The 17,465-nt window shown below is 33.6% G+C and overlaps 3 protein-coding genes across 3 annotated transcripts; 1 reads left to right on the top strand and 2 right to left on the bottom strand.

Annotated features, from left to right (window-relative positions):
- The first annotated feature begins 816 nt into the window (after positions 1-816).
- LOC111452047 (protein OPI10 homolog) lies at positions 817-1,892 on the top strand. The gene is made up of 2 exons (XM_023092572.1): positions 817-1,179; positions 1,282-1,892. Exons 1-2 carry the CDS (start codon positions 1,077-1,079, stop codon positions 1,743-1,745), a joined length of 567 nt encoding a protein of 188 aa, XP_022948340.1. The 5' UTR covers positions 817-1,076; the 3' UTR covers positions 1,746-1,892.
- Positions 1,893-3,080: 1,188 nt separating this feature from the next.
- Positions 3,081-4,368, bottom strand: LOC111452663 (protein TPX2-like). The gene is made up of 6 exons (XM_023093484.1): positions 4,264-4,368; positions 4,141-4,191; positions 3,955-4,056; positions 3,752-3,811; positions 3,578-3,672; positions 3,081-3,365 (listed from the first exon to the last, which is right to left on the bottom strand). The coding sequence occupies exons 1-6, from the start codon at positions 4,294-4,296 to the stop codon at positions 3,242-3,244; spliced, it is 465 nt and encodes a 154-aa protein (XP_022949252.1). The 5' UTR covers positions 4,297-4,368; the 3' UTR covers positions 3,081-3,241.
- A 2,263-nt stretch (positions 4,369-6,631) lies between these two features.
- Positions 6,632-17,135, bottom strand: LOC111452623 (uncharacterized aarF domain-containing protein kinase 1). The gene is given in 17 exon segments (XM_023093432.1): positions 6,632-6,997; positions 6,999-7,086; positions 7,168-7,239; positions 7,494-7,606; positions 7,700-7,837; positions 8,572-8,752; positions 8,844-8,964; positions 9,309-9,356; positions 9,516-9,566; positions 9,827-9,912; positions 10,894-10,960; positions 12,313-12,390; positions 14,373-14,466; positions 15,560-15,630; positions 15,718-15,858; positions 16,568-16,651; positions 16,762-17,135. Coding segments are annotated over 17 exon segments (1,764 nt in total). The 5' UTR covers positions 16,972-17,135; the 3' UTR covers positions 6,632-6,876.
- Positions 17,136-17,465: the final 330 nt, after the last annotated feature.

Raw genomic sequence — 17,465 nt, 5'->3', positions numbered from 1 at the left:
TGTTTTAAAATTGTCAAGCTAACATCGATATATAACAGGTTAAAGCGGACAATATCCGCTAGCAGTGGACTTTGATTGAGCTATTACAGTCACGTAGCTAATGACTTGATAGGACTTTGATTATCAACGACGTGTTCAAGTAATTTTTATATCAAGCAACCCGTCTAAGATTTTATTCATATTAAATGAAATTGAATCATTTTTTTTTTTTTTTTATGAATCTTAGGTCATTTATTTGGAAAATTTTCTTCTCCTAATGATTATTATATATAGCATTGTGCACAATGCTCCTTTGATTACCAATAATTTATTCTTTGTTTGGGTTTTAGCATCGCCCAAAAAAATGTTGGGCTTTGACTTTACTTCATTTTTGTTTAGACAATATAATATATTTGGCCATAATAACAAGAACGGGAATTGCAAAACGCTCTAAAATTGCTCGATCTCTAGCTACAGAACATGATTTATATGTTGATTCATCGTGGGATCATGAGTACGAGCTTTTGACGCAAATTTCTTTTTCCTCTCCTGATTTCTTTTTCCTCTCCAGATCTAGTGGCTCAACTCTTATTTCACTCTGGTCCGTTCCAATTCGTGTGTTCTTTTGTCTCTTTAGCTTATTGTTATGATCAATTTTGGAAGACTAACAAGAGAAATGTGGAACGAAAGCAAGAAAATCTCGAGTTGCTTTTAGAATCGCTACCGTGAATGCTCACGAGTGCGATATTGCCATTATAGAACTATATGAAACCATTCAAACATTTCACTTCAAAATTATGCACTAAGAAGTGTGCGTTACAATAGACAATAGGCACAATTGGGCCATCTGTGCAAAAATGCCCTAAAAACAGTGCCTTTTAAGAAAACTCTTGAAACATACGGAAGAAATGAGAGTCCACCATCAGTTCCATGGAGGCCATTGGACCCAACCTCTGAATCCTTCTAGATTCTTCTGGAATGCGCCACCCTAACCGATCTATGCCGTTTCATATCCAGCCGACCGCTCCATCGGAGCATCTCACTTCCCGGATTTCCATCAATTTCATCCCTCAACCACACCGCTAGAGAAATCGAAGATGTTCGGAGTTGTGTTTCCCAATCGAAGCTTTCCGATGGACATTTCAGCCTTCTCTCAAATCGACACTTTCCATTGGGTTCTTGACATGAACACATTTGTCGGTATGTTCTCTAACGTATTGTGTTCCATTTCTGTTCTCTTAGATTGCTCTGTTTCGATTTTCATTTCAAAATCCTGATCCGAATCCGTAATCATCTTACTAGGTGAAGCGTATGATCAGATTCGTGAAATGTGTATATTCTTGTTGAATAATTTCACTCTTCCACCCGATAAAGCCCTAGCTGTGTATATTCAGTCCCCTGGATCTCAGTTTCTCTTCTGCGGTGCCGTAACCCTAGCCAGGCCCTCGGCGGTGCTATCTCTTCCATGGCCGGAGCCTGGTGGTCAGATGCAACTCATAGCGGCCGATTCGGCTCCTATCTCGGCTAAAATCGGAGTCTCCGTCGAGGATTTGGCTTCCCTGCAATCGCTTGATGTCACAGCCGGAAAAAGAATCGAGCGTCTAGCCCTAAAAGTCGGTGAGAATCTGTTCAATTTCATGCAATCTTTCTGCGGTGTTGATGGTTCGAAGTTGGTTGTGCCAATCGATATCTTGGACAGATGGTTCAAGAAGTTTCAGGAGAAAGCTAAGCGCGATCCTGAGTACTTGAAAGGCTTCGTTTTGTAAGGCTCCATTTAATCCCCGAATTTTTGTTTGTGGGGATGATGAGTTTTAGAAGGTTGTAATGTATGTATGTTCATTAGATTCTGTGCTTGTTATGGATGGAAAAGCTTGAATGTTGCTTCTAATCTATGAATCACTGTTCTTCTGATAGTGTATCTTAATTTGACATGAACGAAAATGGGGGTCACCATTGCTGCAAAAGAAGAGCAGTTTGAAACTTGTTCACTGTAATTCATTATAGGTTTAAATTTGTGGGGTTTTCAGCATTTGCCTCCATGATCGCTTGGTCGAGCTCCTGCCTTTCACCGCCATGGCAGAGCCCTTCCCTGCAGAAAATGCAGCAAAAAGGTCAGTGTGGGCTTTGATTGGATGGAACAACTGAACAGTAAGGTTTCAGGTTGAAGTTATTTTGTGTTATTCCTCGAACTTTGCATCCATACTTTGTGTAGTCCTAATTAGAATGTTACTGTTCATGAAACGTAATTTGATCATGACCAACTCAGAATTTTTCAGCTTAGTGACCTTTGTTTTCTATTACAAAACACGGGATAGCTTGATTAAGACTTGAATGACTCTCGATACAAATTAAGTATATCCACTCATTTGTTATAGCTATGAGAAGTTTTTGTAGCTAAATGTAACTTAAAATCTTAATACTAATATTTTAGAATTGAAAAATACAATAAAATATCCATAAATTCGAACACGGATGGTATAATCTTGTTATTCATTTTGATGTTTTTGTGGCATGATTAAGACATATTATTAACTTTTAATGTGTATACATGAAGTCTCCAAACCAAAACTATGGATTCGTCATTGTATAATAATAATAATAATATACTTTACATCAAAACGATGCATAGTATATCAGCCATATAGTATCATATGATATACTTATAAAAAAATGGTAAGTCGGGTTCATTTATATAATGTTCTAAAATCAATTTGGGTTAAACAAACTTCGAAATCTGATCCCATCGAATTCGGATCGATGAACTTTTTAAACTCAACCCGACTCCGTTTATGAGCATCAGTGTGGTGGATGGTTGGAGAATTGATGGATAATTGCTTTTGCAAATGTGGAGGATTATCTAAAAGAAAAGGAAAAGGCTAAAAAACCAAAAAGGCAATATATTTACACACAAAAGTTCCCCTAAGAAGAAAACAGATATAGACCATCTACCAAAAAAGAAAAAGGCTAATCTGCAAATGATTGCCATTTTATTTATGAAGAAATCAAAAAGCCTCCACGTTTGACATTCGTTACTTGTATTTTTGTCATAAGCAGAGTATAGCCAACTCGAACGTAGTTCATTGAATAAGACACGGATTATCGTTTTAAAGATTGATAGTTTCATTTTATTTGGACGAATTTGAAAGAACAAGTCATGAAGCGAAAATGCTTCTCTCTACATCAAAAACATCACTCTCCCCTTTGTCTATGACTAAATTATACAAACACAATCATAAACACATGGTTTTACAAATGATATAGTTTATTTGATTGGTTTCAAAGTTTGTCTCTGAAAGCTGTAAACTTCACTGTCACCGTTGCAGCTCCATTGCTCCTTGTTTATCAAGAAACTCGGCTCTCTCGGGATCGTCAAAGGTCGATTTGATCTGCATGTGATACAACCACGACATCGTTTGAGAGTGGAACGTAGGTGTTCTTTTTAAGGTCAACTTTTAAAGTTAATGTATTTTAGCTTTACGAACTTCATTCAAAGCACTCTATAAGTACTTTTTACGTATTTGTAAGTACGAACGTTATAAATCTTGAAAGAGAAGTACCCGTTAAAGTTTTTTTTTTATATCAACTTTTTGTGCTCTACCTTTGAGGAAAGTAGGGTCTATCAAAGTAGGGCATGAGCTGAGCTCTTGGAATCATCTCCTTTCTCATCAACCGAACCTCTTCCTCTTCTATCATCTGTTCCACACATTTTGTTGTTTCACTATTTTATTCCAAACTTTTGTGTTGTAGAAAAGATTGGTAAGTTGATGTTTACCTTGTGCAACTTTTCTTCCACTTTCTTTTGTAGCTCTGTCACGTATAACTTTGTTGCTATCTACGATTACGAGATTAGCACGAGACGAGACGAGACTCGACATGTGAGTATCAGTTGAACACGAAATTCTCCTATTCTTATATGATGTTAAATCATCGCTCTGTTTATAAGTTAAAGTATATTTGCTTATATTCTCAACTCACCGAGTAATTAAACATCGCCCGTTTTACTGCTCTTTCTTGCGTATGCAACTTGAAATCTTGAGGCTTCTTAGTGTTCTCTTTCACAACAACCTTTTGAGGAGTCTAAAAGAACAAGCAAACAAATCAAACCTCACCACTTCCTTCCATTCCACAAAGAAGATTCAACATCCATCTCGAAAAACTTACCCGAACTCTCTCCGTCTTCTCTGAAACTCGGTCTCTAACGCCATCTTTAGCCTAAGAACAAGAAGAAAAGAAAGTTCAAAGCAAAGAACAAAGAAACAAGAAGAATGAAGCAAGAGTGGAAACCTTGATGAAAGATTTTGGTGGAGATTTGTCCATGAGTGAATGATATGAAGAAGAGGGTCAAAGGGTGATGGAGCTAAAATGGAAGCAATGAAGTGCAAAATTTATAGTGAAACTGTGGGGAAGATGGGAGGTTGGTTGGTAAGCAATATGTGCGAGTGATATCAATGCTCATTGCTGTTGCTACATCACCAACATGTCAAAGAACTTGCATGCTCTCTTGCACCAAACTTTCTGATCAAATTTCACTCTCCTTTATACACATTTTTTTGCTGATTGAATCAAAGGCAAGCTCAAATTTTAGTGATATCAATGGTTCTTTGTTTGGGCTGCTTAAACATTCTTATCACCAAACCCCATAATATTGACAAAAAATGGTGTGAATTCTACTTTGTTTTAGTAAATTTAAGGGTTGATATGTTACATCATATGAACATGTTCTTTTCTTGTGAAGAAGTTGGCTGATGAATAGTTTTCTTTACAGTGAAATCCTTTGCTTTGTAAAGAAATAGGACATAAGTAAAATGTGTAATGATTGCTGCTTTTTTGGGCATGGCCGGCTGAACAAAAGGGTTCGACCAACCACCTTCATAGGGAGTCTAGCCGGTTATAGCTTAACTTGTTAAAGCATATATTTTCAACTAAGGAAGTTGTAGGGAGCGAGAGAAATAAAGCGTTCAAAATATTTACCTATATCTATCTGTTTATGGTTGTGTTCGTCAAAGTAATTTTAGTGATCAAATTAGGTGTAGGATGATGAATATGAATGGACAATTTTACGAGAGTTTTGATTTGTATGAAGTATTTTAAATGATATGTCAATTTGTTTCTTTATAATCTTTTAGTTCGGTACCTCTGCTATATGATGATGTCATCTACCTAGTTAATTTTGTCAATTTAAACTTAACTTAACCGACAAAAATACATTTTCAAATAGAATTTAGAAACTCAAATAATATTGTTGAATTTAAAAAAAATATTTTAATGATCCTATGATATATTTATTAGATAAATGGTAGTTTATTTTTATTTATTTAGTACGGTAGATATGTGTTAAAAAAACATGTGTAAACACTTTCTTTTTACATAAATACATCGTTTCTTCAAGGGGTTTGTGGAAATTCAAGATTCTCGATGGTTTTTCGTATTTGCTCTTTTATGATTTCTTAAGCATACGAGAGTCTCTCGAACCACGAGTTTTTAAAATTTTCATGTCGAAGCATAAAAAAAAGTTAAAAATAAAAATTTAAATTAAATGAAATACGGAATACTTTTAAGACATATATGTATATATATAAATTTCACCAAACATCTCGATATTTTCAGACATCCTCATAAATTTTCCTTTAAAAAACAAATAATATCAAATTTGTATAACTCTATCCATAAAAAAATGCAAAACATTTACGTTCTTTAAGAATAAACATCCTTTTAATAAACTACGTTACTCTATTTTGTCACGTCCTTCTAAACAATTGTCGATAAACCGATCATGTCACAATATAATTAACGGTCGAGATTACATAAGACTATAGCTTAAAAAATAACGTTACTAAAACTTTTTTAAAGTTAAGGGATAACAAAATATACGATTTGATCGATTTCTAAGAATGCAAACATCTATGTCGGGTTGTTAAGCGAAAGCACCGTATTGTCACTATCGAAAGCCACTCCTTACAAACACACACAAAAAATAAATAAATAAATAAATAAAATAATGCAATCAAAATGAATGAAAGGACCATACAATACAAAAACAATTAAAGGTTGTTAACAACCACTCTCAATTATTTCTTCTTAAACCCGTTATCCACCAAATCCTTTGTTTTGTTTTGTTTTTTTTTCCCCTTTTTATTTTCAGAAAAGATTAATTAGAAAAACCCCTAAACAATAGTAATAATAATAATACAAACACAAACATGAACACGACGAGAACAATGAACTTAACGACTCGGGAATGGAAAACAAGGTCGATATGGAAGAACTATGAATATATTTCATTATAGAGAGAAAAAAAGAAAAGAGGGGTTTGGAGGAATTGCATTATTGAAGGTAAGCAAGAGGTCGTTGAATTTGTTTGGTGTTTGATTGGAAAAAATGAACAAACTCCTCATTTCAATACCCCAAAAGAAAACTTCATTTTTAAGTTTTGTAATGAAAGCCCAAGTGATTAGTCACCAAAAAGAACACGATCAATGGTGGACGTGCAATCCATCTCATCCCAGAAGCCAAAAGGGACATGCATGTTCTTTTTTTCCATAGAAGGATGCCAAAATCACCCTAAAATTAGGGTATGAGTACGAGTACTAAAAAACGTTTCGACAAACGAAGGTTTAACTACGACTTGAGAGTCGTATAAAGAACATGAGCCTTAACCATTAACCATCTTTACTTCTGCATACAACCAATAAATTTCTGAATCTTTACATTAGAACTTTGAATCTTCAAAACAGTCACTCAATCATACAAAAAAGAAAATAAAAAAAGACAAATGAAGGGCCCTAAAGTATTTGAGAAGGTTACATTTAGTCCTATCCTATTTCTATCTGAATGCTTTATCTTGTATTGATTTGTTTTGTTTTTGGTAAGACAAACAAAAATGTATACCTTGGGAAATCATTCTTTCAGAAACTGATGATTTCCCATTAGAAGCTTTAAGTCGAGGAACGAGTCGTATATACTCTTCCAGAAGCCAAGAACATGTACCCTGAATACTCTACAGGAATGAAAGCATCGGCAAAGTTTTCGTGGCATAAATGAACTTGCCACACAATGAATACACATAATGCATGAACTTTTGAAAATTTGATAGCACCTCAAGTCCAGCTACAAGAACAGAACAAAAGGTCATTCTCAATTCCTTGAAATATACAAACATTTGAAATAATAAATTAGATGCCATCTTACCAAGAATGAGCCTCAAATAAAGGTAGCTTAAGTTTGTCTTCAGTCTGAAGTAAGCAACTTTCACAATATTATCTAAATGCACAGGGGAAGGAAAACAATAATTTCAATAGAGAACAAAAAAATAGGAACCCAAATTAAATTATAAAAGCATAGAGCTCAAACTATATATGGTAATTTAAACTTTTAAGTAAAAGATCCACATAACACCTAGGTCAAAATAAATCCTTGTCAATGCAACTGAAAAGTCAGTATCATCAATTGTTCAGTTTCTGCTAATCCTAGGTAACACGATTTTCAAAACTTAATTTTGTATGAAAAGCTCATACCTGTTTCAGGATTTAATTTGGGAGAAGAACCACGTAATGCAAATTTGGCATAGGTTAATATTCTAACTCGTTGTGAAACACCCAACTTTCTCGTGATGGACCTCAATAAACCACTGCGGCATAGTGGAAAATATGAAAATTGTAGAGAAGACAGAGATTCATCAAGTCAATAAATTACTCGGCATAAATTCCACTTTTTGTCTTACTCTGTGCGCAGTACAGTGAGAAAGTCCGGAGGCAAAGATTCCATGAATGAAGATATGTCCTCCATCTTTAACAACTTCAGTTCCTGCTTAAGATTTCTTTTTTCTTCATTGGACATTCCCATCCCAAGAGCAGATGTACTATAAATGAAGTGATGAAGTTCGCAGGAATCAGCTTTATATTTCACAAGTAAATAGCATTAACTGCAACTTATGGAAACTAGATTCATACAATAAAACAGATACTGTCACAATTGTAGTGCATTTTCAAAGTTACGGGCTACAAATTTACATTGACCACCAGTAACTTGTAGTTCCTTAAACTTCATATTCATCCGCTGTGGTAAAAAAAGAATGAGCACAAAGCCTACGCTGGCATTGAAAAGTGAATTCAAGTACATTATAACAATTCTTTAGCGCAATATAACAGAAAGTTCAATTAAATATATCTATGCTGTTCATCAACTCCTCAGGATCTTTTCACGACCGTTCTACTTTATTGTGTTTACATTCTCCTCTTTTCAGTCTAATCTGAGTAACTTGTTAAGAGAGAGTCAAATGTCTGACTTCAAGAGCAATATAAATCTTGGTCCTTAATTTATACTGTACGCAACTGTCAGTTCTATATCAATGTTAACTCTATGAATGCCAGAGATTTAAATAAATTGGGCTTGAAGGAAGTCCATTACAAGCTCATAGTCACAGGTTAGAATTATATCAATTATTTAATCACATTTTCACATAATGCACCTCTTCAAGCAAACCACAAGACATACTAGTTGCATAATCGCTTGTTGCACCATACGTCCAAATATAAATTAAATGTTTGTGCTCAGAATTCATCACAATCAATAATAAAGTAAAGTAATAATCACCTATCAAATGATCTCCCAGTGAAAATGAGAGGGAAGTATCTACAGTACTTCGGGACACCAAACTGTTCTCCTAATTGAAGTATTTTATTGGTATCTAGTGTAATCATGGCCTGCCAGAGCTGACAATAGTTCAGTCTAAATTCTTCATCCAACTGTTTGTAGATTCCATGATCTAGAAGAACTGCATTATTTGTTTCATAAATGGATTGTATATGGGGCAGACTATAAGGATTCAACATCTAAAGTCCAACAAATCAAAACATCAAACATACCGAGAGTGAAGCCATTTAAATGGTCCTGAGAAACCAATATATTACCAGGGTGTGGATCACCATGCAGGAAACCATGGACAAAAATCATCTCAGCAAATATTTCGACAAGTGCTTTGGCAACCTACAATATAACCAAAATGAAGGCAAATTAAGCATAGAAGCATTTTTCAACAAAGCGTTGAGATGAGAAATGAAGTTGGAAAAATAAAATCCTTTATTTTATTTTTTTTGTTCTGGCAACGCATCTCAGTTATCCTTGAATGAACAACTCACGGCACATAAAATAAACATCTATCCGCTCAACCTCACTATACCTTTCATACTCTACATGATTGGAGTGACTGCGAGCGAACTAAAGTGTTTTTAGTTACCGTTTAAAAGGATCCATAAAGAGAAGTTACCAAATCAACATGATTTTGACAATTTAAGTTAGTTGTGTTATTACTAAGTAAATGCAAAACAAACCTTTGCTGGTTCTATGCCCGATTGCTTCATGAATTCAATATCATCAACCTGAAATTAACAAACTTTAGTTGAGCCTCTTAAATTACAAAAAAAGCGGCTAGTTATTTATGTACCCAAGAGCTAACTAAGAAACAATAACATGGTACACTAAACTAAAAGTTGAAAGCTAATATAACATATCATGAAACAATAGACCAAAAGTCATACCTTGTGTCCTTCACAGAACTCCATTGTCAGAACTTGCCTCGTGGTAAATTCCTAAATATGTTTAAGCTTATCAAATTACCATTGCGGTATATACATCCGTCCCATCACAAAGAGCCCAAAAGACAAAAGTGCAAAAACCATCCCAGGCACTTGGGAATCAAACTTGTTATAACAGTATCATGATTATAAATCCTTTTACTATTAGTTATTGGTTTATATTGTAGGTTGCCAAAGCACTCGGGAATCAAACATATGATACAGGTGGCAAATAGAAAATTGTACGTGACAAACAAGAGCCTCAATTTCCATACCCAATATACTTGAGGAATCTTGATCAAATTGTTGTTCTTGAAGTTTTCATAAGTCCTCTCAGCATTTCTAGCTTCGTGGATGAAATCTGCACGCCAAAATGTATACTGATCACTAATTTACAAGAAGTTTTGGCATGATATCCCATAGAAAACTATTCCGATAACAAATTGTATACATTTACAGCCTAACTTGCTAAACAGGGGCCTAATTCACAAGTCTGTTTCATCATTATTCAGCATATTCTCCAGATTTGTAGAGACCGTATATTTTTAATCCCAAGATTATTTAACCTTCCATAAACTAATAGGTCTTTGATTCGTAGAAAATGGTTCTTAGTTACAAATGGAAATTCATGAACCTACTTTGAAGTTTATCCATAACATATCGAAAGGAGAATGCCACCATTAACCAAAAAAAATCATTCAGCCTCTAAAGCAGAATATTGATCCATCCGAGCATATAGAAATTTAAAGGGAGTGGGGCCCATTTTTGCTTTTCAAGAGTTGGGAGAAAAGGAAAGTGGTCTAAAGCCGTTTGTTCCAATCTTCTAGAGTAGCATCCCAGTCAATAAGTGAGTGAGAGGGGGACTAACTGTTGACAGACCAAGTGAATGTTTTGGAGTGGAAAACCACAGAGATTGGCTTTTTAAATAAACCTGTTGAACAACTTCATGCTACAGGTAGGTTATTTTTCAATAAGTCGCATCACTTATTGCACTGGTTTAGTGTTCACACCATACAATGCTTAAACCCGTGCTTAAAATCAATCAACCATGTAATCCCTAAATAATATCAGAACCATACCAAATAAGTATTAAACTCATAAAATTAATGATTGGAACCTATAAGACATAAAACTAAAAATCTAATGACTTGTTAAAAACTGTCAAGGGCTTGATTGATACCACCCTCGACAATTCAAGGACTCATTAGAAATGTTTTTAAGTATAAAGAATAAATAGAAACAATAGTAAAAGTTTGGAGACCAAACTTGTAATTTAAGCTAATTGTTAAATATAACTACCATGAAAAAACCTCAATGAACCATAGAAGTTTATAAAACTTACCCAACTCCATAAAAATTGTCTTTTCAAATTCTGATGCCAGCCACTGAAACCTATAGTCTGGGAATAGCTGTATGAAAAGGCAACAGCCAATGGCAGGGGATAAGCAGTTCTTAAAGAAAATAATTTTAAAAGATATGCATGAAGAGATGAAAATTAAAGAATGAGACAATTATTACAATAGTTAAAGAGCCAATGGAGTTGTAGAAACTAGAAAGACTGATTAGTTGGGTTGAACTTGCATAAAATAAAATGATTTTTACATTAAGAATCAGTCAAAGAAGTCAGATATAAAAGCTAAAAACATAATCACATCAACTATTTGTCAACCTCTTCTTCATATTTCTTCACCTTGGAATGAGCCAATAATTTGATCCGTCTATCGCCAGATCTCATATGTGGAAAGCCTTCTATGGCTTCCTAATGAAAAACCAATTGTTAAACCACTTTGGGTCTAGATAGCATCTTTCTATTCTTCGTGGCATTGACCACATTTGTTATCCTATTTGTTTCTCTCAATCATTTTCTCTATGAAAATAGGTTTTCTATCAAAAACTAAAAAGAAAATAACCCTAAGCTAGGCTATTCTTTCAGACTATATAACACCCACAAATGACAAATCTCAAGAGAAATTTGTTTAGAGACCAGGATCGCAACTCTAAATGTCCTAACCAATTTGTAGTATGTCCCATAGTCTTATACATATTATTCAGTTATTTAGTTGCTGACTTTGTATATATGTTAGGAACTTTTCAAAGAAAATTATGAGGATGTTTGCTATAAGAAACAACAATAATGAATTATGCAGAAGCCAGAAAATCTCAACAATGCATCCCTCCTATTGGAGATCTTTTCTGCCCGATGAAGAACTTGGGTACTCGGAGGGATATATGCCTTTGAAACGATGGTCAAAAGACAACTCAGATCTTTGTTTTTCTTTTGGATTTTACAGGAGCAACATAGTTGGGTAGAAGACGCAATTGCTTATGATGTTCATATTTTTCTGAGATTTTATTCGAAGACTGTTTCCATATTGCTCTCTCAATAACTCCCCAATTCTAACATTATTGCATGTTCCTCAATCTTACACAAGCTATCAAGAGTTCCCAAATCATTGCAGGGAAGACAAAAAAAGGGTAAGGTTGGGAAAAAGATAATGTAATTCTAACAATAGGTGAGCCATGAAGGAAAAATATGGATTTATTATTTTCTAAAGTTGTTTAAATTCAAACAGGCCTTATCTAGCATGTGTAAATGTTAGAAACATTGGCAAAGTTTGCCTCAAAATTTTGGAAGTTTCATTCTTATAAGAGGAGAAAAGAAAAGAAATAACCAAAATTACATTTATTGCAAATGGCAAGCAAGATGCACAAAGCTATACATTGTATAAAAACTTAATAAAAACGTAAGCAATATTCTCACCCATGAGATGGTTCTCGATAGGAAAGACATGACTGTTATGTCTATTTTCACGTGTTGCATCAATCCTGGGTACTGCACCTATGTTCAAAAATAATAAAAATAATAATACATAGAAATCTGGTTTTATTACACGTAATTTTTTATTCTATACAATGAAAATGTAATATTTTGAACAATCTAGAAAAGGTCAACTACAAGTTTTTAATGCGTGAATTGAATTGAAGCACAATAATTCTCTACATCCTAAGCTTGAAAAGAAAAAAATACCCCTAAACTATGGGTTTTCCTAAACTTTGAAAAAAAAAACTACCCCTAATCTTCCAAAAAGAAAATTCAAAGACACCTTTTTTGTTTCAATAATACCCTTAACTTTTAGAAGTACACAAATATTTCCAACCTTTCAAAAAGGTTAAAAAATACCCCTAATCGTAAAGTTACAAATGGAAATGCTAAAATTTCGTTTCAATAATACTCCGGGTCATTCAAAAAGTTAAAAAGATACTATGTTTCTTCTTCTTCCTCCCTCTACAGAATTCTCATCCATGAAAATGAATGAGAATGAATATTATTAGCATTTGGAAGGTAATAGTAACAATTTGACCAAATAAGCTCCAAAAACCCAAAATCCATAATCATAACCCTTCCCCATAACTCTCTCTAAGACAAAAGAGAAAAATGAAAAACAAAATCTAAATGTTGTTAGGATGGATTTAGAAACCTAATTGGGTAGATTCAAGTACGGATTTGTTCAATTCTTCGAAGTTGAAGGATAATTGATCGTCCTTTTGGTTTTTGAGATCAATTTCTTGCTTGAATTTGATTAAAATATTATTACCCAAATGCTGATGTCAAATGTGGGGATGAAAAATAAATTTTCCATGATCCACCTACCACTATCATCTCTAGGTTTGTTGTCTTTCATTGCATCAAAAGTAACAATTGTGTTTGAAGTTCATTTGTGACTCTGTGTTTGCTTTTAACTTTGGGATTTCTTTTAACAATTGTTAACGAAGCATTAAACTTGAAATTTTAAGGCATGCTACAACTAACAAAACAACCAAGTGAAAGAAACTAATGTGCAGAGGCTTTAAGTTGGCGTTGAGTAAAATTACTCAATACAATACCACAAGTGTACACGTCAAGTTTTAATATAGTGCATGAATGTCAGAGTATTGTACCATGGTGTTCTAGTTCACTTAATTATCACAAATGTCATCACTAAATTTTATTTAGAGAATAAAATAGAAAGATGAATAAGAACAAAATACAACAAAAGATGGTGAACAATTAGAGAGAGATATCTTAAAGAGCTCATCAATCAAACCAATGACTCAGTTAATTAAACAACTAAGATTAACATTCAAATAATCTATAAGTCAGAAAGGCAAGAGTAAAAATTGCCTAAGATGTCAAGGGTATTAATGAAACTTTAAATTTTCCATTCAAAACTTAACCGTAAGAGTATTTTTTAACATTTTTTAGAAGTCAGGTGTTTGAAAATTTTAAAGTTCAGGGGTATTATTGAATCGAAACTTATCCAAAACTTAATAGAAAGAGTACTTTTTTAACGTTTTTTAAAGATCATGAGTCTTCTTAGAACTCAGGTTTGTTATTGAAACAAAGTTAAGGAGTATTTTACATAATTTAGCCTATGTAAGATAAACATAAACATGCCTAGAATAATAAATGTAGGAAGAAAGAATGAAATGAAGAAAATGGAAGATAACATATAATAAACAAATAAAGTTCAAGTATAATGAGTCTTTTAACAAAAATGCAATCTGTATAATCACAATTCAGTGACCTAAAAATTAAAAATCCTCTTCATTTTATCCGTCAAGACATGTGGCCCTTTATATCTTCCAATTTGGTCTTATCTCTATCATCCTCCACATTAATTAAGGTGGTCGAACCTGATGCCCTATTCATTGTGTTTTCAGCACATGCTAAAAAATGATGCCACTATCGTAAAGAATTGTCATCAAACACAAAATCATCATCCTCTAGTTTCCTCAGCATGCAGCACGATAAATTAAATGATACTGTCCATATTGACAAACCTTGATAGCTACTTCTTGATTATTTTTCAGTATACCACGGTGCACCTGAGCAATTGACGCAGCAGCTATAGGTTGTTCATCGAGTGAAAGAAATCTGAAGAATAAAAAAACCCCAAATTATGGAATAAAACAATCTCTAACCACGTAGACTGTGGACAGTACTTTTCATGAAGATAATTCAGGAAAAATAAATAAACAAAAAAATAATCTGGTAATCCAATGCTCAAAGACATAATTTTAGCCCGACCCTATAAGATTCAGAACAAGCTAAAAACCAACCTAACATGTATGCTACTCATTTAACCAGAGCTCCAACTTCCTTTTCTTTCTGCAGTTAGGCAGTTTCCTTTTTGATTGTTACCTACAAATATTACATAACTGACTCACAAATCATGAGAGCAATAAGATCATTCTCACTTGACATTCCAATTTCAATTGCTTTCACTGGCATGAGAAATCAAACTCAGTATGAGAATGGCTTCTCTCAATAATTTATCTAACTGGATGAACTTAATATTATTTTCAAATATAGAAAAATGACCTTACTTGACTAGGGATTTGTTGTACAACTTCGTCCTTGAGTTCAATAATCTTTCAAATATAGAATAAAAACCAAAGAACAAGACCCCTGACAAGACTTAAATGCTTACTATGATGCCATTATACACATCCATGAATAATAGTTAAGAAATAGTAAGACTTAAATTTCTATGAATTTTTTGCATGTCTATTTCAATCTTTTGGACCATCCTACCTGTGGCTAGAAGAGGTTTAAGCATGACTGGAGTCTAAAGATTGCCGTGATATTCTGCTTGATTATTATAGACAATTTTGCCAAACAAATTTATAAATTACAGAATTTTTTTTTAAAAAAAAGAAAAAAAAACATTTTGATCTTTGATGTTATTTTGTCATCAATTATTATAGACACGGAGATTAGATAAAGTGGTCATTGGGTGATACAAAATTTAACTATATAATAACGTCAATGACAAAAATGGTTTTTTTTTTTTTTTTAGTTCGGGACTAAATAAATATTTCAAAAGTTTAGGGACTAATATGAATAAATCTAAAAGTTCCGAAATCAAAATGGATTAAAATATAAAATAAATATATCTAAAATAAAAGTGCTAAACACAAGTGGAAAGCGCATAGTAGCTAGTCCCACTAAATATTTATAAACTTACATTGCTGATATATCTGAACCGAGGTTGCAGATTAGAATATCTTTTATATCTTTGAATGGACAAGGAACAGCCTGAGGTGTTAATGACTATACAAAATTAAACAAGAATGAAAGAACCTCATTCTACAATTTTAAATTTTCAAGAAACTTAGACTAAACCTGGTCTTGCAGTGAAGAGAGAATGGACGAGTATTCATTTGGTGTCTGCCGCAATGAAGCTACAAACTGACCAGCTTTAACATAAAACCCTTTGTTAACTTGGCATAGCTTTAAGATTCTATTTGCAGAGCGACGATGAACCTAACCAAGGTCATTTTCATGAAAATCAGAAATAAGTAATAGCATCTTCATTAGAGTTGAGTTAATAGTGTTAATCTTTCTCGTCAAAATTAGACTCAAATTCCATGAAGCCCGAGAATAAGATGAACAATCTTAAAGCCTGAGAATAACTTTCAAGAATTATTAATTATATTTATTTCGTCTTAAATGTAAACCTTCAAGTTATCAAATGTTCGAATCGATCTCGTTGACATAAAACCATCTCAAAAAATAAATAAATAAATTATGCATATTGTATAAGATCAATCATAAAGGTGATTAGGAAAACTTGGCTTCCCTATCAAGTAGGTAAAAGAAGGGAATGAAGACCATTTGTTCGGCAGTTCATAAGAGCCATACCAAAATTGAAAGACAAAGTGTTTAAGTTTCCAGAATCCAGCATACATTAACGAAAGATGGATCATCTAAAACGAACTTACTCGGCTAGAAATTATACAAATTTTGAAAGTAAGAAAACTAACTCAAAGAAAGCCTATGTGATCGAAAAGGACAGCACATGAACTTCCATCAGCAAGCATTAGAGAACGATGATTGAAGACCACAAAACCTCCTACGCGCCGCAAGGAGTGGGAGATTGTGAGTGCGTGTGTGTATTTCGTTTAATTTCTAATATCAAAATCAACAGTTCACAAGGCTAAAACTACAAGCCAAAAGGTAAATATACACAAACCTCAGATAATTTAAGACGGTATTCCTCAGAGTTCGCTACCACCCCTTGCAAAGAGTACTTATAGTCAAGAACTACCAGAGAAATCTGCCATTCAATAATACCGAAGTTAAGAAACAGTTCAACGATTTGAAGAAAAGAAGAAAAAAAACATAAATAAATCGAAAGAGAATAAAAGGGCATAGAAAACATCAGACTGTGGAAATCGCACGAGAGGAACGACGGAAGCCGTTAACAGCGGCCCGAATCTTCTCCCCAAGATCGAGAGAAGAGGAACGAGAATCGGAAGATGATGAGACAAATTTGGAATTAGAGTTCGAGGCCTGCAACGCAAGTCCAGTTCCCGTTGTTAGAACACACAGAGTTGCCACAGAGCGAAACCTGAGAATCTCCGTAATCCTCCTCATTTGGAGTTCACTAGTTCTTCGTACTTGCTACCGCCGCCGCCGAGACACGAGAGAATCTGTATCGGCGGGATTTTGGCGTGCAATTCAAATTCGAGCCGTGGATTGTGCTTCCTCCACTGCCGATTATCGCGGGAATTTTTTATTATTATTATTTTATTTTTCCAGTTCCCAGGGAATTTTTTTTATTCTAAAATTTTCTTAACACCGACGCCAGTACATTGATTTTAGCTAATTATTAATTTGGACCATTTATTACGTCACGCATAAAAACTGCACACTTTTTAATTTTATATTGTATAAACGAAAAATAAACAACCTCAATAATAATAATAATTATTATTATTATAATAACAATAAATAAATAAATGTATATAATATTGATTAAGGCAAGCAAAGCCCTTTCATCATCTATTTCGTTAACGTTATTAATTTTATGTAAATTACAGAAAAAAAAAAAAAAAAAAAAAAAAAAAAAAAAAAAAAAAAAAAAAAAA

This window comes from Cucurbita moschata, unplaced genomic scaffold (genome assembly GCF_002738365.1).
Source record: "Cucurbita moschata cultivar Rifu unplaced genomic scaffold, Cmos_1.0 Cmo_Scf00014, whole genome shotgun sequence".
In the NCBI taxonomy this organism is placed as follows: Eukaryota; Viridiplantae; Streptophyta; class Magnoliopsida; order Cucurbitales; family Cucurbitaceae; genus Cucurbita; species Cucurbita moschata.
Note: the sequence above shows the minus strand (reverse complement) of the source record. Positions and strands in the feature narration are given on the sequence as shown.